This window comes from Marmota flaviventris, chromosome 2 (assembly GCF_047511675.1).
Source record: "Marmota flaviventris isolate mMarFla1 chromosome 2, mMarFla1.hap1, whole genome shotgun sequence".
Classification (NCBI taxonomy): Eukaryota; Metazoa; Chordata; class Mammalia; order Rodentia; family Sciuridae; genus Marmota; species Marmota flaviventris.
This window is the reverse complement of record NC_092499.1, coordinates 102,912,887-102,933,933: the sequence shown is the minus strand read 5'-3', so window position 1 is coordinate 102,933,933 and position 21,047 is coordinate 102,912,887. Positions and strand designations below refer to the sequence as shown.

Sequence of the window (21,047 nt, the reverse complement as noted above, 5' to 3'; positions counted from 1 at the left end):
AGAAAAATTACCAAAATTAACAATAGATGAATAAATTTTAATTAACTTTTAAAAAGACCAGCATAGCTTCAATAAATACATGAATTAATTCAAATAAGTTGAACTCTTTGATAATCTGAATCAAGTTTTTTGTTTTGTTTTGTTTTGTTTTTGGTACTAGAGATCAAACCCAATGGCACTTTACCACTGAACCACATCCCCAGTGAGAAATCTTGCTTAGTTGCCAAGGCTGACCTTAAACTTGTGATCCTCCTGCCTCAGCCTCCCAAGTCACTGAAATTACAGGCATGTACCCTGCCTGCCTAAATTGACTTTAATAATTTTTTTAAAATATTTTTAATTGTAGATGGGCACAATACCTTTATTTATTTATTTTTTTATTCAGTGCTGAGGATCAAACCCTGTGCCTCGTGTGAGGCAAGCACTCTATCACTGAGCTACAACCCCAGCCCTGACTTGAATAATGTTTTTATGCTTCCGATCTTTCAAAAATATTAGTAAATCAGTTCTTGAACAGATGGTTTCCAGAAGGCATGTTCAGAGGCATAGAAATATTATGATACAATTTAATGTCCCAATATTTTACCATTTTTATTTTGTAAAGAAAAGCTGTATGAAAGAGATGATCAGTTAGTCCAGAACCCTCTCTGAGAACTGATCTCATTTTTTTTAAGAGTGTAGCCTAAGAATGGTAGATCTTAGAAGGAGAAATTATTGTCACAGATTAAGAATATAAAATATAAATGGACTTTTAAAAAATAATATTTTAAATATCTTTTGACATTAGAAAACATTGTAACATATTAACTTTTATTATTTTAAAATTTGTGTGTATGTTGTTTTATTTATTTAATGACTCAACCAAAAAAGGAAGATCCAAGATTGAAAATTCCAGCTCATCTGAGAGGAAAGACATCACTTGACTCTTCCAGTGATCTAGGGCCTTTACCTGTAAGTATATAGAACTACTGCCAGTCTGCTTGATACTATCTCATATATTTTGTATTTTTTAATATAGTAGTTCTTTAATAACTATAAGAATGAAATGTGCAAATTAAATTAATTATATATATAGTGCTATTTTTTATCCATACATCTAAAATAATTGAAATATGTTTTTAATTATAGCCAGGATGGGAAGAGAGAACTCACACAGATGGAAGAATCTTCTACATAAATCATAGTATGTGCCATGTAATTTAATTATATTATATTTTGTTAACATTGAGCTTTGTACACGAGAAATCATCTTTTTCCCCTGTCTTTCAGATATAAAAAGAACACAATGGGAAGATCCTCGGTTGCAGAATGTAGCAATAACTGGACCAGTAAGTCTGTTGTACTAGTGGGCTCTGATAGGGTTATCCTCTCACCTCTGTTTGCAAGGGTGAATGATCAAGGGCATAGCCCTACGGGGACTGAGACAAGAGCACATCTTTCATCCTCTGCTCCGCTTCCTGCCCCTACTCCAGTGTCAGTTATTAGAAAAAAATAGTGTAAAGTCTGTATCCTTCCCCTGTACGTCAGCCTTGTGAGACTCGTGAGCTAGACAGAAAGCTTGGGCAATGGGCTCAGGCTGGTACTTGTCCTTGTCTGAAAAAGAGTGTTGACAGTCAGCCCTCAACAAATCAGAGAAGAGCCAAGAGTGTGTCAGGAACAGCAGCACCCTATCAATGCTGGCTATCTTGAACTTTTTAATGAAAGTCATTGTAAATACCCACTATATAAAGACTTATATTTAAGCATGAATACTACCATAATATGCCAGGTGTGGTGCATGCTAGAATCCCAACTACTCAGGAGGCTGAGGCAGGAGGATTGGACGATCAAGGCCAGTCTGGGGCAACTTAGTGAGACCCTGCCTCAAAATAAGAAGGGACTGGGATGCAGCTTAGTGGTAGAGTGCCTCTGGGTGGAATTCCCACTACCACAAAAATAAATAAATAAATGAAAAATATTACTATAATACAATTATATCTCTGTCAAGTTGGATTAATGATAGACAAATCATTATCCTGTCTTATGTGTAGCTACTTTTTCCATTTTCTCACTTTTTATTCAGATTTTGTTTTTTGATTCACAAAAATAAGTAAAATGAAAATATTGTACTTTTTTAGGTTACTATTAATATCTCAGTGTATAATCTTTTAAAATAATGGATTAAAAAGGCTGGGAGTTCAAGGGAAAAGTACATTTTTCAAATTGTTCCTTCAATGGAGAAATCATTTTGAAAGTCTTTTTAGAAATGGAAATTTTTGTTTCTAATATTTCTCTACTTGGAAGAAATTTTTTGTTTCTGGCATGTTACATTTCAAGAATATTGCCTGATGAAAATTGCAGCCATAGGAATTGCTAAATACAATTTTATCTTAAACAGAGAAATTAAAATTTTTTTGTTTTATATTTCTTTTCTTCAAATGAAACCTTCATTTCCAGATATTCTTTTTTTAATGCCTTTAACTTATGTTCATAATACTCAGAGGGGAAACTTATAAAATTGTTCCAGAATGAAAACAACCTAAACCTTTTTTATTTTTCCAAAAATTTCAACTAAAGGCAGTGCCCTACTCCAGGGATTACAAAAGAAAGTATGAGTTCTTCCGAAGAAAGTTGAAGAAGCAGGTTAGTGATATTTATAATAAGTACTTGGGAATGATCATTATGTAGACTGAAAATAATGGGAAATGCATTTTTGAAAGTAATAATTTGTTCAATATTTGAAACAACTTTGAACACATAGTTTCTCACAGAGAAAACTTGTTTATTCTTTGAGTTAACTGTTGTAAATCATTAGAGACCCGTAATTATTTAATGTCTATTTTTCAAGATATTTATAATACAGAAAAATAGAATCAGAAATTTCCTTAAACCTGGTCCTTCCTAGTGCAGTTTTGGAGGCTTGGTCTTTGTAGAATCTGAGTAAGAGTAGGTCAGGAAATCATATTCTTGTCATATCTTTGTGTTGGAGAATTTTGGATTCCTTGACTGCTTTGTTGTCTTCCAATGATATCTCTGTATCATTTAAAAATACAACTAAATGGAACAGTGCTCTTGGTGTTTGTCTCCTTATGTTTATCAAATATGTTCTTTACACTTTATTCCATCTCCACAAATTCAGTATGTTTAGTACTAGACTCATTGTCGGCCCATCCACTCATTTCTGCTGTTGATCATTTTTAAAGCTTTCCTAATTTAATTAGCTCTCTCATTTCCCCCTTTCCCTGCAGTTTAGGAACACTACCACTAGGTGGCTATATTGGGTTACAGTTTCTGCGGTTCTAAACTTGGAAGACTGCTTTTTCAAAGATTCAAGATGGTGGGTCTGCCACCACAGATTTTTCATCCAAAATTTTAGCAGAAATGAAATACAATAGGTTTTTGGTACAAATATTTTATGTCTTAATAAAATCCTTAAATATAAGCAACTTTTTAGACTCTTCTATTCTGGAAATTTGTTTCCTATGTCTAGGCCTTGGGATTTTAAATCTTTGTTGATGTATTTTTCTGGGAAATGTTTTTATTCTTAGTGCAAGTTTCTCCATTTGCCGCTTTGAGCACTTATCAACGTATTAGGATTCCCGTTAATGTCATCTAGGCACAGAGATAAGAGACAAGGCCTTTGTTAACAGGCCACAGAAGCCATAATGAAAATAAGATAATTTATTGATCTTTCATAACATACTAGGCATTCTTTTTAGCAGGTTGCATGTATTATTTATTTAATCTCTATAGTAATTCTGTAAAGAAAGGACTATTATCACATTTTACAGGTGAGGAAACTGAGACACATAGAGGTAGGCAATGTGATCAAGTCTCCCATTTATTAAGTGGAAAAGCCAGATTCATACTACATGGGTTGGCTCCAGGTCCATGTTCCTGACCAACAGGACATATCATATTGGTGATTAGATGTTTTGTATGGAAATTACCCAGAATGTGGAAAGAGATAAGCATATGAAAGGAAGGTTAAGTGACCTAGTGTCATTCCAGGAGATTCAAGGCCACAGAGAGAAGACTGAGAATCTGAATCCTCAGATTCACAAAAATAAAAATAAGACAAAAATTTTTTAAAATATTAATAACCAATGTTTAAAAGCCTTGAGCTATCTTTAACATTTTCCTTTCTTTATTCTCAGCTTCTCATTAGAAGGAATAAAGATGACTAATAATTATTGTGCTCACCATGTACCAGATAGCATGTAAGCACTTGAAATGTATTATGCCATTGAGTCTTGAACAACCTGTGAGGTAGATATTATTTTCCCTATTTAACAGGTAAAGAAATTCAGCCTTAGAAAAGGCTCATAACCTATCCAAAGTCAGGCTCCAAATGGTAGAGTCAGGATTTGAACATAGGGCCTGATTTGAGATCAGGTCATGTCCTAGGTCACTGCTTAGTTCACACACCAATTCCATGGCCCACTCTTCTTCCAGTACCATCTCTCTCTCAGAAGTCTCTCTGTCTTCTCTCATGTGGGGTATTTCAGGGGCCTTAGTTGACCAGGGTTCCTCTTGTCTCCCCTTAAAACCACCCTTTACACCCAACCCCATCAGCATCCGAGGAGCTTCTGACCAGGAGGCTCCTCTGCTCAGAGACTCTCTTCTTCATCTGGTATTCACACTTGTCTACCCTCTGGCCCCAGACTACTTCTCCACCTTCTTCTTTTACTTCAATCTCTGTTTTTCCTTCCCTTCCTTTTCCTTCTCTTCCTCCTACCACATCCTCTGGCTATGAAACATATCAGATGCCTCCTTCCTGGTTTTCCTCAATTCTTCCCTCTGTTCCTCTCCTGTACAAAGACTTCCTCTCAAAAATTCCTTGATTGCCTCATTTATAATTAAAAGCTCAATCTTCTGTGCTTCCACAGAACATTACCTAGAAGCAATTACTCTGCTCTTTTAAGTTCCAGAATTAGTAGCATTTACACTTGTTTCTCACCTGCATACCAGATTGCAAACTCCTTAAGGCAGCAGCCACATCTTATGCCATGTTTTTATTATCTATTCCTCCCATCCCTGGCCCCATGATGGTACCACCCAGATGGGACCCGTCCCAGAGCAAGTGAGTGACTTAGCTACATCAGCTGCCTAGTAGCCAGTCTAAACTTGCTCTTCTCCAATCTTGCTGTTATTTAAATTACACAAGCAATAAAGGAAACTACTTATATTTTGCTTACATTGCTTATATAAACTGCTTATGTTAATATGTTCTTTAGGGCTTTCTATTTTCCCTAAGTTTACTAAGGGTAAACTGATGTTTGTCTCCTTGGCACTAATGCTCTTTTTTTTTCTTTTGAAGTGAGAGAATGTTGATAGTATATCTTAACTAATGGTTTCCACTTGAAAGTTGCATGCAAAGCACTCAAAAATATAATACTCTGATATATTTTTATAAAACTGAGATCTGCCCAAGCAGTGCATAACTATATTTGTCATGTAAGCATAAGATGTACAAAAAAAAAAAAAAAGTTGTACAAAGAGCAGAAGTTCAGGAGCAAAGACTTTCTTAACTTCTATTTTCCTCATTTTCTTCATCTATGAAATGAAGAATAATAGTAGCTTCTTCTTCACAGTGTTGTTATGTGTTAATGAGTTGATGTGTTAAAATGCAGGAAGCAGTGCCTGGCATAGTCTGCAAGTGTTAGCATATGTTAGTAAGTGAAACAAAACAGACTGCAAAGAGAGAGATGGAACTAGGGGAAGCCCTAAATATTCAGGCAGGCAATAAGCGGGCAATGGCTAGACTACTGGTCACAGAATGGCCTTCTTGGAACTTAGTATGGAAACCAAGATTCATGAAATGCCTCTATGTGAGCATTATCATCATCATCTATAACTTCTTTAGATATAAAAATCAGAAGTATTTGTCAGTAAGCAATTGGAGAAGATGCCTGAATCCTTTCATACCACATTGGAATATCAAGACAACGTGCTGCTTATGTTTCCCCTGACTGCATTTCTGAAAGAAAAAGGGACTTGGGCACAGTGTGGAATACCATGAATGTTATGACTTCCCTAAGAAAGAAATCTGTCATTGTGTTGAGTTGCTTTAAACCATAAGTCTCTCTTCTCTGGCTTTTCAGAATGACATTCCAAACAAATTTGAAATGAAACTTCGCCGTGCAACTGTTCTCGAGGACTCCTACCGGAGAATTATGGGTGTCAAGAGAGCTGACTTCCTCAAGGCTCGACTCTGGATTGAGTTTGATGGTGAAAAGGGTTTAGATTATGGAGGAGTTGCCAGAGAATGGTTCTTCCTGATCTCAAAGGAAATGTTTAACCCTTATTATGGGTTGTTTGAATATTCTGCTACGTAAGTACCTTTATTTATATATATTTATTTATTTATTTATTTTTGAGACAGGTATTACTGTTGCCCAGGCTGGCCTTAAATTCGTGGCCTTAAATCCTCCTGCCTCAGCCTCCCAAGTAACTGGAACTATAGATGTATGCCACTGCATCCAGCATAAGCATCTTTAAATGCCTGTGTACAGAAGGGGGAAAAAATCACTATTCTGGAAATAATGCAACAGAGTTGCATGATATAAGGGAATGTATATTACAATACCAGAAAAGAAAGATTATGACTAATATTTCATAAATGACTTTTTAAAACAGTGTTGAAGTATATATAACATAAAATTTACCATTTTAGTCATTTTAAGAGTGCAGTTCACTGGCATCTTAAGTACATTCACTTTGTTGGGCAACCATCACTATCATCCGTCTCCATAGCTTTCATCTTCCCAAAATGAAACTCAGTGCCCTTTAAACACTGGACTCCCTGACTCCTGAAAACCACCATTCCTTTCTTTCCTAGGAATTCAACCACTCTAGGTTCCTCATCTCAATGGAATCCTACAATATTTGTCCTTTTGTGTCTAATTTTACTTAGCATGATGACCTCAGCGTTCATCCGTGGTATAGTGTGCGCCATGATTTTCTCCCTTCTTATTATTTGTTTATACCATATTTTATTTATGCATTCATCTGTCAATGGACAATTGCACTATTTCTACCTTTTGACTGAAATTACTCTTTTTAAAACCATGAAGTCCAATGGTCAAGTATAGTTCAATAGAATTATTTGTCATATTAAAATTTTTCTCTTAAATATCAGGAGGAGCATTTAGATGTTGTTGTCTTTTCAGGGATAATTATACTCTTCAGATAAATCCAAACTCTGGATTATGTAATGAAGATCACCTCTCTTACTTCAAGTTTATTGGCCGGGTAGCTGGGATGGCAGTTTATCATGGCAAACTGTTGGATGGTTAGTATCAACTACAAAAAAAATTTTTTTAAATGTAATCATCTGTTTTCTTTCACTTGGTAATCATTTTAAATATATCTAATTTCTTACAAGGTTTTTTCATCCGCCCATTTTACAAGATGATGCTACACAAACCAATAACACTTCATGACATGGAATCAGTGGTAGGTCTTTTTCACTTTTCATGTGGAGAGATGACAATTTAACAGGCAGCTGAACATTTTGAAGAATTAGCTTTTAATGTTTCAGACTACAAATGAACACCTTCCTCATTCTATTAAGAAAATTTTCTAACATAATAATGTTGAGGGCTAGGGTTGTGGCTCAGTGGTAGAGCGCTTGCCTAGCATGCATGAGACACTAGGTTCTATCTCTGGCACCATGTAAAAAAATAAACAAATAAAATAAAGGTATTGTGTCCATCTACAACTAAAACAAATATTTAAGATAAATAAATGAAATTGAAAGAATGTTATGGCATACATGCATGTATGCCATAAATTGACTTATTTTCTATATTTATTATACACTGTGTCCATCAATACATCTTAGTTATTTCACTCATTGCAAAGTAAATTGCAGAAATTATCAGTATACTTCCCCCTAAATACATTACACTATACAACAGTGAGATATTTTTTACATCAGTATTTGAATTTTGATCTTTTATGATGAATGGTATGTGCTTTAAAAATGGCAGTGCAGAGGCAGGCCTTGTGCCAGGGTGCGGGGGGGGGGGGGGGGGGGCTCTATAAAGAAAAGAAACCCAAAGAAAAACTCCCTGACTGTAGCCTTGTTATCTCTGCTGCTGCTTTGCCCCATTCACTTGAGCACACATGGATTCCAAGAGCTCCTGCTAAATACTAAGTTTTTTATTCCTTCCTTGTTACACATTATCAGTGCAAAGCAGTATGATTCTTCATAAATCTTAAGATTGTACAGTTATTTGAGTGGGTTAATTAAAGCTCTGTATTTGAGATTTCTCTTTAACTTGGGCCAAGTACAAACACCTGCTCATAGCTACATAAATATTTCACACAGTCCCATAGGCCACATGAGATATCCAGGATATCCAGGAAGTAAAGACTTCTCTAAAAACTGCTTTCTTTAATCCTTTAATTGAATGATAAAATCTATACCACCACTATTTTCACATACAGAGAAATTTCTAAACCACTCTGTTGGTTGATAGATTTTTACTCTTGCGCTAACCTGTGATCTGTCACTTTGTAGTAATTGTATGTATATATAGAGAAGATGTCCAACCCTTTCATCTTTCTCCCAATTATTCAGACTCTTATCCTACTTTTTTCTTCCAAGTTCAGGTGTCTTTATATATTTTTTAAAATGTGATTTTTCTGATCTAGGACAGTGAATATTACAACTCACTAAGATGGATTCTTGAAAATGATCCAACAGAATTGGACCTCAGGTTTATCATAGATGAAGAACTTTTTGGACAGGTTTGTGGATTTTTCTCAAAGTGAAACATAGTTTTTGAAACATAATGTTGTAACTTAAGTTTAGGGGTTAATACACGTTTCTGTGCTCTATTTTTACATTTATTTTCCAATAACAAAAGCTAGCTCTCAGCAAGAATTGTGTTTTCTTTGACATTTGACTCATTCCATATTTATTTTAGTAGAACTAATATTTAAGTTTTCTTAGCTTTTAGCTTTTGAATGGATTTCATTTAAAATACCAGGTTTCTGGTATAACTATAATATTTATACTTTTTTATTTTTTTCACTAAAATAACATATCAAGGTATCCTGTTCAATTTTAGACACATCAACATGAGTTGAAAAATGGTGGATCAGAAATTGTTGTCACCAATAAGAACAAAAAGGAGTACATTTAGTAAGTATTTTATTAGTATTTTCTTAGTGATAATTTTTTACGTTTCTTCTGAGACAATACTTCTTGCTTTCTTTCTATTCCTCTATGGCCAGAATCTCAATGTTCTTTTTCTCAGAGAAATAAAATATGGTATTAACTGCTTATATTCAACATTTGCCTTGGGCTTAACTAGTTTTTATTTTCTGTTTCTAACTGGAATAAATGTGTCTTAAGCTTTTTTCCTTGGTTTATGTGAGAAAGAACAATATTGTTGGTTTGGATTTTTTTTTTCTTTTTAGTCTTGTAATTCAATGGCGATTTGTCAACCGAATCCAGAAGCAAATGGCTGCTTTTAAAGAGGTATTCATTTTCTTTTGTTTGCTTTTCTGTAATTACAAAGTAAAATCTATGAGTTTCAAATATTGGGCCTCATTGCATCTGAATAAAATAAGTATATGCTTGTTTGAACAACCATTCTTAATTATATGTTAACAACATATTCCATGAATAGATGTTTGCCATTAAAATTCAATCATTTGAGAAGTCTAAACAATGAACATTGACAGTCCCCTTCGACACCTCTCACTGCCCCTCACCTTCCCCAGTGCCACTCTCCTTGCCTTCAGTAACCTTAGGAGAACACAAGAACTAAAGTGCTCTAGGGATAAGTGTGATGTGTTTTTTGTTTTTTTCCTAAATACAATTATATCCTACATAGTGTTCTATGACATGCTTTCTTCCCTTATCAAATATTTACTGGAGACCTTTACATGTCATTGCTACCCTTCTTTGTGGTCACATTTTATTTGTAATATAAATTCATAAGGTATTTAAGCTTCCCCACCTGGCAGACACGTAGGCTATTGTAGAGCACTCTTTTTTAAAAAAATATTTATTTGGGGCTGGGGGTGTGGCTCAGGCGGTATCGCGCTCGCCTGGCATGCGTGCGGCCCGGGTTCGATCCTCAGCACCACATACAAACAAAAGATGTTGTGTCTGCCAAAAACTAAAAAATAAATATTAAAAAATAATAATAATAAAATATTTATTTTTCAGTTGTAGTTGGACAGAATATCTTTATTTGTTTGTTTGTTTGTTTGTTTTTATGTGGTGCTAAGGATCAAACCCAAGGCCTCTCACATGCTAGGCAAGTGCTCTACCACTGAGCCACAACCCCAGCCCCTAGCGCACTCATTTCTTAAGCTAACTTAAAAGCTTCTGTTAAGTATGTATCATGTACTTTTTCATTTATTCAATATTGCACTCTATGTGTCTGGTGCTATGTGAGGCAAAAGGACATGGTTCCTACCATCAAGGAACATTCGATCTAAAGTGTGAGACGAATGCAGAAGAGAGTGGGGAGAGGTGAAGGAAGGACTAGTGGTATTGACCAAGCATAAAGAGAAATGCCCTTCTGCAGAATGAGCAGGCAGCATGGTGGGGTCTGGCAGGACCGGGCTATGTGCACATTAGAGAAAATACAAGCAATGGAGTGAGGTGGCTTGAGCAAGCAAGAGGGAAGGAATAAGCCTTGTGAGCTGACAGCACCAGACCTGTTTGTCAAGCATAGAGCTTGGCATTCTCTCTGAAGTCAAGTGAGAGGAAGGATGAGGTAGGGTTAAAGGCTGTTAAACAATAAAACACCAGGATTCAATTTACTTTTTATTCAAATCATTCTGCAAGTGAAATCAGGGAGGGCAAGCCTAGCAGCAGACTTCCCAGCAGTGGAGAAAGGGCTGCCTAGTAATGTAGGTATAGACCTTGGGTGGGAAGAGCATTGTCCCCGCATCTCAGTGGTATTCAAGAAGGGATATTTAAAGATAGGGATGATCTGGGGTGACAATATGAATTTAGGATCGTTTGCATTTGTTTCGTTCATGAGGCTGTGGGCTAGAGAAGACAGAAAATGAAAAAGAGGAGAGTGAAGGTAGATGGCCACCCTGGAGGCCTGGGAACCAGCATCTTCAGTGTTGCTTGTGAACAGATGGTAAAAAGGGTGACCTCAGAGGAGATTGACAAAGATGAGCAGCATGAGATATCAAGAGCAAAGTTTCAAGAACAAAGATATTTTTAACAATATCATCCTGCAGAGAAGTCAAATAAGGAATGAGAAGTGTTTATTAGATATAGCTACAAAGGTGACTTTGACTTTTTCCAGAAGAGTTCCAGGGAAGCAGTAGTTTAGATCTCAGATGGCAATGGGTGAAGGGAGAGTTGGAAGAGGAGCAACTGGATTCAGTCAGTGCATGTACTGTCAAGAACCTGGCTGTTCATAACCCACTTGAATCAAAGTGTGGAATATGATATGTCAAGAAATTTGTAATGTTTTGAACAACCCACAATAAAAAATTAAAAAAAAAAAAAGAACCTGGCTGTGAGTGCTGGGTGTGGTGGCAGCTGTAATCCCAGCCGCCTCGTAGGCTGAGGCAGGAGGATCATGAGTTCAAAGCCAGCCTCAGCAAAAGTGGGGCACTAAGCAACTCAGAGAGACTCTGTCTTTAAGTAAAATACAAAATAGGGCTGGGGATGTGGCTCAGTGGTCCAGTGTAACTGAGTTCAAACCCCAGTCCATGAGATGACCTCCCCAAAGTAGCAGATGAAGTATCTGCGGAGGCTGGCCTGTGGAATGGGGTGATTCCCTCCTTGTGCTCTGCAGTGGGCAGGCCAGATGGATGTCATGCTGCATAATTACCTCTATTTTCTTTCTCAAATAGAAATTATCTGCTGTAAAGAAAGGAAGACGTCATGTATATCTAAAAAGAACAAATAATTTTTTAAAAAAATAAAATGGGTGATGTGGGGCCTGGGTTTGTGGCTCAGTGATAGAACATTTGCCTGGCACGGCGTGAGGCACACTGGGTCGATACTCAGCACCCCATAAAATAAATAAATAAATAAAATAAAGATATTGTGTCCATCTACAACTGAAAACATTTTTTTTTAATGATAATGTGGAGGAGGAAGAAGTTTGAGAAGTAAAGGAATGTTTTAAAAGAGTCGCTGTAAAATAATGAAAGAGAACAGACTATGGGCACATATATTTTCTTGTCAATATTGAGATATCAGTGAATAAATATATAGTGGTAAAAATTTATGTGAAAATGAGACCCAGAACCTGAAGTATAAAAATGTCCACTGAGCCTGCTAACCAGGTTTTAAAATATGTATTTTTTTTCCTACTAGGGATTTTTTGAACTAATACCACAGGATCTCATCAAAATTTTTGATGAAAATGAACTGGAGGTAAGAAAGATTATTTTATATTGAAACAGAAGTTTTGTACTCAGTATTTTTCTTGCTTACAGTTCTTATTACATTTCTTATTATGTAGCTTCTTATGTGTGGATTGGGAGACGTGGATGTGAATGACTGGAAAGAACATACAAAGTATAAAAATGGCTACAATGTAAATCATCAAGTCATACAGTGGTTTTGGAAGGTAATTTGAAACTTATGTTTTCACAAATTATTTTGTGGTAGGTTAAATCATATTTATGTCAACTCTTTATTAAGTATACTAGTAGATTACATATAGATAATGCAGAAAAATATGTAGCCCATCAAAAATTACATTTGGTTTTATATATGTACATACATTTTCTGGGTGTGGTCCCAACTGCCATAAATATTTAGAAATAAGTAAGGAATGTGTTTAGAATGTAGTAAATGGTTATGATAGGTTGAAATAGACATAGTTTTTTTACTAAAGTGGGGACTCTTAAGAGAACTGTTATAGCCTGCAGTGTGTTCTTGGGGACCCCTGCTGTATGTCATTCAATAACATCAATTAATGTAATTTTTAAAGAGTCATGAGTCACAGCCAGGCACAGTGGTGCATACTTATAATCCAAGCCACTCAGGAGGCTGAGACAGGAGGATTATAAATTTGAGGCCAGCCTTAGCAACCCTGTCTCAAAATAAGGGATGGGGATGGAGCTCAGTGGTGAAACACCCCTGAATTCAATCCCTGGTACTAAATAAACAAAGTCATAAGTCACATCTGAAAAGATGTTTTTGTTATACTTCATTAGGCCGTAATCCCATTCTAAAGAGTTAACATTAAGGCTTATATATAAAATTTCAAGAGCTTATAAACTATAAAAACAAATTTAAAGAAGAAAACATGCAAATTTAATAAGTAATTATTAATGCTCTTGCTAAATTCTAATAGCATATTTTTCTGGATAACTTTTTTACTTTTTTTCCAGTACTCTTTCCTAAATGAAGTTTTTATCTCATTCAGGCTGTTTTAATGATGGATTCAGAAAAAAGAATAAGATTACTTCAGTTTGTCACTGGCACATCCCGTGTGCCTATGAATGGATTTGCTGAACTATATGGTAAGGATTTTCCATGGATCATGGAAAAAATGGAGTGATGCCAAATGTCTTTATGACTCATTAATCTTCAAGTTTCTATCATTTACACTAATGTGTTTGGCTTGATTTAAAAAAAAAAGAATTTAGATTTTTAAGTAATAGAATTAGAAACACTGGAATAGGCCATTATTTACACCTGCTAATCAAATGGAGGGAAAAAACCAGAAAAATGGCTCAAGTTAGTTTCCATTTTTTTTAATATTTATTTTTTAGTTGTAGTTGGACACAATATCTTTAGTTTATTTGTTTATTTTTATGTGGTGTTGAGAATCGAAGCCAGGGCTTCGCCTGTGCTAGGGCAGTGCTCTACCTGAGCCACAACCCCAGCCCAATTTCCATTCTTGAACTTTAAATTCTATTCCCACTATGCTTCCAGTACAGAACAAGCATTGCCACTAGAGTGATAGTTCAGTGCAGCATTTCAAGTTCCTTTGAATGTTAATTAGCGTACAATAATAAACAAAGAGTATTTTTGCAAAATATACCTGGGGAAAAGCTGACTAAGGAAAATACAATGGTTGCCTCTGATCTGAGGGGTTTTTTTTCTGTGATTTCAGTGTCCTCAGCCAGCCATAGACTGAAACTTTCAGTGGATATTTTGAAACAGACAATGATCACATGGCTCTTGTTATAGTATACTGGTATAATTATTCTATTTTGTTATTGGTTATTGTTGTTCATCTCATACTGTGCCTAATTATAAATTTAGCTTTTTATCACAAGCACATATGCATAGAAAAAAAACAGTATTTACAGGGTTCAATACTATCTACCATTTCAACCTCCCAAGTCACTGGTAAATTTACACACCAGAGTGTTTCATAAAAAAGTACTATTTCTGATACAGATCTGAACAACTTTTCCCAAGTCATTGGGAAAATGTTGAGTTTTTATTAGTTTATGGATGTCTGTGTTTTATCTTTTTTAAAAAAATATAAAATAGCTGGTAAGGGAGTGTATAAAATTTAAGTTTGAGAAAACAATGGATTACAGAAAGTATACAAATGGAAGGCATTATTACATGGTATTTGTTTTATAAAAAAATACTTTTTGAAATTTCTTTGATATTACAAAGATTTAAACTTGGTATATGTTAAGCAAACAACTGAAAATAACTATAAAAGTACGAAATGTAGCGAGGCATGGTGGCACATGCTTATAATCCCAGTGACTCATGAGGCTGAGACAGGAGGATGAAAGTTCAAGGCCAGCTTCAGCAACTTTGTGAAACCCTGTCTCAAAATAAAGTTTTAAAAAGGGATGGGGGATGTGGTTCAGTAATAGAGCTGTGTGAGGCCTAAAGTGTATGAGGCTCTGGGGTCAATCTTTAGCACTTCAAAGAAAAAAAATTTCCATAAAGATATGAGGAATAGGGCTGGGGATATAGCTCAGTTGGTAGAGTGCTTGCCTCCCACACACAGGGCCCTGAGTTCAATCCCCAGCACCACCAAAAAAAAGAAAGAAAAAAAGATATGAGGAACAAACCTTTAAGCAAAGGTATAGTTAAATTTGGAGTCCTTCTTAGAGCAACAAAGAACTGTTTCTTGGGAGCTAGACAGGGACTGTGCAGGTAATTGCCAACCTGAATTTTTCATGCAAATAGAAGCAGTTTCTATCTGATGTCTTGCCAGCCTTCTGTCTTCTTGGCACACCTGGTCTTCTTCGGAAGCTTATTTATATGTGTTTGCTTAACGTGTCAAGCAGCTGCCGCTTCTCTACACAGGGTTCCCACTCAGAGTGGTTATTAGCTTTGCTACTAGCCAGTTGGTTCGTTCCTCACCTAATTGTAATTCTTAGCCTTTGTCTTTTTAATAGACTCACCACACTCCCTTGCCTTTATCTTCTCTAGGCAGTTAGAGAAAATCTAGGCAAGCACAGACAAATCTCCCTTTCCGTCTCTAGCTGCTCCACCTTCCCTCTTTTATTCAACCCAGGCCTACAGCCGTCCACTGATTTCATGAATGGTCTGGAATTTGAGGGAAATATCTCAAACACAGAGCCCATCATTTGTTAAATATAAATGCAAATGTGTATGTATTTACAGAAAGAAGTAATGGTTGCTTTAAAATAGTAGTATTATAACACAACATAATACAGCCAGTCAAAAATATGTTACGTGTCTTTCAGCTAACTTGGAGTTTTCACATTAGATGATTTGGGTGAAACAATCAAGAGTGTACATAATATGATCCTATGTTATGGAAAATGATGGCAAAGACTGAAATTCTAACTGTGAACATAATTGTGATGGACAATGTATGAAAACTTATGCTTTTGAGAAAACTTTTAATACAGAGAATAATGAATATTTTTAGTGCCACTTTTGGCAATTATACATACACATTTGGATGCAATTAGAGATATGAAGAAAAGTATGGAAAGTTATAGATTAGGTTGTCAACACTGATTATTTAGTGGTTGGTGGATTTGAAGATTGGAAAAAGAAAAACTAAGTGAAAACTCTGAAGGAAAAAAAGAGATGGTATCTAGAAATGTCCACAATGGAATAAAACTGTAGACTGTATAACAGGACATATACACATAAAATTCTCTATATGAATATGCACATGCATGACACAGAAATGCATGACAATATTTACCAAGAATTAATGGTAGGATTTTATATGATTTTTATATCCTTCATTATATCTTATTCTATTACCTTAATTTTTACAATGACATTATTTAAATAATCAAAAAAAATTAAAGATATTTTCAGTGGGACTCAAAAAAAAGAAATACCTCATCAGTGTAGCTATAAAGGAAATCATTCATAGAAATGCAGTTGTGTTCAGTGCTAGCAAATAGGAAAAGCATTATCAGGGGCACCATGCCAGAGGCAGAAGGACAAGGTACTCACAAATTAAATGACAGACAAGGAACCCTCATTTCATGGCTTGACAATGAAGCCATCAAGCACAGACAGGCTTGGGTTTTGAAATACCTAGGGATTCCTGCTTAGAGTAAGTAAAATCAAAGAAACTCTTCTTTTTTTATAGGCTCAAATGGACCACAGTCATTTACAGTTGAACAGTGGGGTACCCCTGAAAAGCTGCCAAGAGCTCATACCTGGTAAGCAGTTGTTTAAGCTCCTAACCCCCATAGAACAAATCCTTAGAGAGTATAAAGCTTTCCTAAGTGTTCCTCTAGCTACAGCTGGCCTACCCCTATCTTGTGCTGTGTTGGTGGCAGCTATGGAGGAGGAGACAGTGACACTAACCCAGACACAGGTGTTTCTTCACCAGGTAGGCCTGGTCTCAAAGACTAGGTAGTTGAATACTGGAGAGGCCCATCTCACCTGTTGACCATATGTTGCCACCATTGCATGGGTAGTGGGCTATCCCAGCAGGAACCAACACACTCCCTTTCAAAGACTGAAATGGCAGGAACCCAGATATTTGGAAATCGAGGTAGGCAGGCATAGGAGGAATCTACCAACTAGTCATGGGGAGAGTCCATGCTTAGAGTCCAGTCCTGCATGACTTCTGTTCCAATAAGAGGACGTCTGTAGTGCTGTTGGAACATACTCATCCCACGTAGCACTGTGTTTGCCACAATGAGCCTTGCTTTGCCTGTGTCTTTCCTAACCAGTTCCTCTCTGTTCTTTCAGCTTTAATCGCTTGGACTTGCCACCCTATGAATCATTTGAAGAATTATGGGATAAACTTCAGATGGCGATTGAAAACGCTCAGGGTTTTGATGGAGTTGATTAGATTACAAATAACAGTCTATGGTGTTTTTACTGCCATGGTTTTATAAGCAGATTCTCAACTTCAGGTTTTCCAGGGAACTGCTAAAACTTGGCCACTGATTCTTCCCAGATATTGGAGAAAATCATTTAAAACACTAGAAGAAATAGTATGACGGTTTTACTGTTATTTCAATCACTTTTAAGTAATGTTTTGCATTAATACAGTTATCTCATTCTGTCTTTGGAGTTCACACTACAGGATATAAGTCCTGTGTGCCTGAAATAGTGAGTTTTATCCTTAACATTTACCTCTTTTGCAGTATTTGCCAGGCAGTTCTTTCTTAAACTACTGAAATTATAACTGTGAAATATCTGTGATAAGTGTCGTGTGTGAAAAGTTTGATGCTTTTTGAGAAGGAAAACTGAAATTTTGGGAGAAATACTTTAATATGGAGTAAACTACAATATATTTAGTGCTACTTACACCTATTTATTATCTTAGACTTGCCTAATGCACCTTACTGCCCAGATTTTCGGAAAAAACTTGGAAAATGTGTTACCTGATTTTTTAGTCATTTGACTCATTTGCAAAAAAAGTCATTTACTTCTTCACGTCAAAAGCATTTGGCTTTTGTTAATTGACATCCTTATACTAAACAAGGTGGTTCATAAGACATGTGAAGTAAATTCCTCTGTGCAATAGGTGAAAAGTACTAAGCCTTCCTCTGGCCTGTATAGCCTTTTGGTTCCTTGGTGTAGTTATCACTTGTTTCAAGTTTTTAGTGTAGTTAGAAGAACCCTTTCCTGCAACATTAAAGCTCCACAAAGCAGTATTTCTAAATATGCCTTGAAGATCTGAGTTAAATGTATAATACTTGCCTTTACTAGTCTCTCTTTATACTTGCACAATTATGTAGTAAATACATGTTTACAGGGTTTATTATGTTTACAGGTTAAGCTAATTTCTGCAGTTGCATTTTTATATTTTTAGTATCGTTTTAGTATATTAAAAAAACCAAATAATTTGTTAAAAATAACCAAAGAATAGTTAAATGCATAATTTGTACTAAATTTGTTATCACATTTCTTATATTTTCTAAAATACTGTTTACTATGAAAATGATGTTTTATTATAAATCCAAAGTCTTTCAAGCAAAACGCTACAGATAGAATCCTACTTTAACCAAATTGAAGCACAGAAAGAACACATGCATGTATTCAGCACTGACTAAATGCCTGCCATGTGCACAGCACTGTGCTAACCCTGGGGTAAGCTTGTCAGTGACAGTGACATCAGCTCAGTCTTCATCCTCAAGGAACTGACAAGTGTGTAAATGAGTTTGTAAAAATCCAAAGCAGAGGTGGGCAGAATAAGGCATCTAGGTTCTATTGCACCTGCAAAGATTAAAGTGTGCCAATACTATATTTATATGTTTCATACATTTATTCGAATGATTATATAGAAAATGCTCTTATAAAAAAATGAAATCTGTTTATCAATGTGATATCTTGGTGATATAGGAATAATTAATTGTAAATATATGTTTAAACATTCTTATATACATATAAATGCTCTGTGAGACTTGTAAAAAGTATTTCTGGCCATTGGTATAAGTTTGTTGGGGTATTACATGAGTACACATCAGCACCTGGTAGATATTTCTAATGACAGTAGCAAAACCACTTTCCAGACACCACATTATTAGTTGGGTTTACAGAAAGTAATCCACAGATGAGTGCATCCTTCACCATTGTCAGCAAACATTTAAGCATGACCACCAGCTATAGTCTTAGTTATATCATTTACCAACTGTGTGAACTGAAGCAAGTTAACCTCTCTGGGCTCCTGTTTCTTCACCTGTTAAGTAAGAATATTCATACCCACCCTTGCTAACATGCAAGATTGTTATAAGCTCCTGAGAGAGAAAAAATTAGAAAGTGATTTAGTAACATATTATAATCAGAGGATGTTTTGTTGCTAGCCCTCAAATTTTGTCAAATCAGATGTCCCAACTGACTATGCTCCAAAAGAAGAATTTCTTCATTTAAAAATTACTTACAGGGCTGGGGTTGTGGTTCAGTGGTAGAGCACTTGCCTAGCATGTGTGAGGCACTGGGTTCAATTGTTAGCACCACATATAAATAGAAAACAAAATAAATATCCTTTGACAACTAAAAAAAATGACCTGTATTAAATAAAGATGTTGATACATATCTGATATTAACTACGTATTTTTATATATGTGTATATATGTGTATCTATATATGGATCTTAACATCAGAATTCATTTTCTCCACATCAGCAGAGTAATATTAACATGGGCCAGTGCATTTCGGAAGTGTCCTCATTATGTAGAACTGAATGTGAAAGCTATTTTTGTTAAAGCAAGATTATATATTGTTTTTATAATATCTATGAAATATCATATATTAGAGCTTCAGAAAACATCAGGCTTTTTATTCATGTGACTGATTCTCATTTGAATGATACTATGACTTCAGATAGAACATGATATTAATGAGACCAGACTTGCTTCTGCCCACCCCCCAGCCAGAGACCATCATCCTCTTCATCTCCTAGGTGTGGGCCGATCGTCCAGAAGGAACCTCTATCATACAACATGGCCCTTCATCACAGAGAGAAAAGTGTCTCAAATGCATTCTCTGCTGGAGAGCCAACAAGGTCATTTTCATAAAACAAGGACATTGGACTTGTCTATAAATTACAAGCACATCATTTTATCCTATATTTTCTCTAATCAAAAAAATTTAACCAACAAAATTGTATTATGAATGCAAGTTTAAATGGTATTTGTTTTACTTTTATTTATAATGCTGAAGTTATCCCGTACAAATATCAAGTTAAACAATCTGTTTTGATTATAAGCTATTTGACATTGGTTTTTTTTAAATCTTATGGTAAATATCAAGATTAATGTATCAAATTATATTGCATACTTTAATATGTAAAATCATTTTTAAAATCTTGATTCCACAAATAAAATTCTAATTTTAAAAACAAAACTGACTCATTTTTTTTTAAATATTTTTTTTTAGTTCTTGATAGACCTTTACTTATTTTTATTTATTTATATGTGGTGCTGAGAATCAAACCCTGTGGGAAGCCATTCTCATACGTGATTTGAGTTACCTCCCTGGCTGGGTGAGAGGCGCTTAGACACAACTGTGTCAGAGCCTTCCCCACCCTGTCCCAGGTGCGAGGGCTTTTCCGTATGGAGGTGTGCCTGACCACTGACCCGAAGACCAATCATTGACCCTGACCTTGGAATGCTGCCCCCCTCGACCTTCATTGAATGGAATTTTCCCATGAATTTTTTGTTCCCCAATAAAAGCTCACTCCCTGGCGTGTTCTCTTTTTCTCGCTGGCCTCTTGTGTTAACCTCGCCACCGCATTAGGTGGCTGGAGGCAGGAGCTAGGAGGAGCCGGCTCTGGAGCTGGGCATTAAAGGTAACGAGAATTATGTCTCTTTAATTTTAAAACTCGCTAGTTAATTTTTATGCTTCGAACCTCTATTATGAAGTTCGCGTGCTGGTGTCGTGGCAGAAAACCCAGTGCCTCACACATGCCAGGCAAGTGTGCTACTGCTGAGCTACAGTTCCAGCCCTGTGACTCATTTTTAAACAGAATGTTATCAAGCCAGGGGTAATGACTTCTAATTCTCCAATCTTGAATTTACAGCTGATGAACTAAGATGATTATAAATTTAATCAGAGATAGTCAATCTCCACTTTACATAAAGGTCATGTTCCAAACATCTGGTTGATAATGAAATATTCAATAGAAAAAAGTTCCAAATAGCCTGGATGTCAGAAACACTGCTGCACATGGAAGAAGCTAGCTTTA

General features: G+C 35.8%; 1 protein-coding gene across 4 annotated transcripts in view; it reads left to right on the top strand.

Annotated features, from left to right (window-relative positions):
* Positions 1–20,206, top strand: part of Nedd4 (NEDD4 E3 ubiquitin protein ligase) — a 127,031-nt gene extending 106,825 nt beyond the window's left edge. For 3 of the 4 annotated variants that reach the window (XM_027926139.2, XM_071608290.1, XM_027926133.2), the window contains 15 exons: positions 871–951; positions 1,129–1,183; positions 1,270–1,328; positions 2,557–2,622; positions 6,084–6,313; positions 7,152–7,273; positions 7,367–7,437; positions 8,641–8,736; positions 9,060–9,133; positions 9,412–9,472; positions 12,296–12,355; positions 12,444–12,551; positions 13,356–13,452; positions 16,491–16,563; positions 17,102–20,206. In XM_027926139.2, the coding sequence (XP_027781940.2) occupies positions 871–951; positions 1,129–1,183; positions 1,270–1,328; positions 2,557–2,622; positions 6,084–6,313; positions 7,152–7,273; positions 7,367–7,437; positions 8,641–8,736; positions 9,060–9,133; positions 9,412–9,472; positions 12,296–12,355; positions 12,444–12,551; positions 13,356–13,452; positions 16,491–16,563; positions 17,102–17,204 (1,356 nt within the window). In that variant the 3' untranslated portion in view covers positions 17,205–20,206. The other variant, XM_071608288.1, reaches the window with a different exon arrangement.
* The last annotated feature ends 841 nt before the right edge of the window (positions 20,207–21,047 follow it).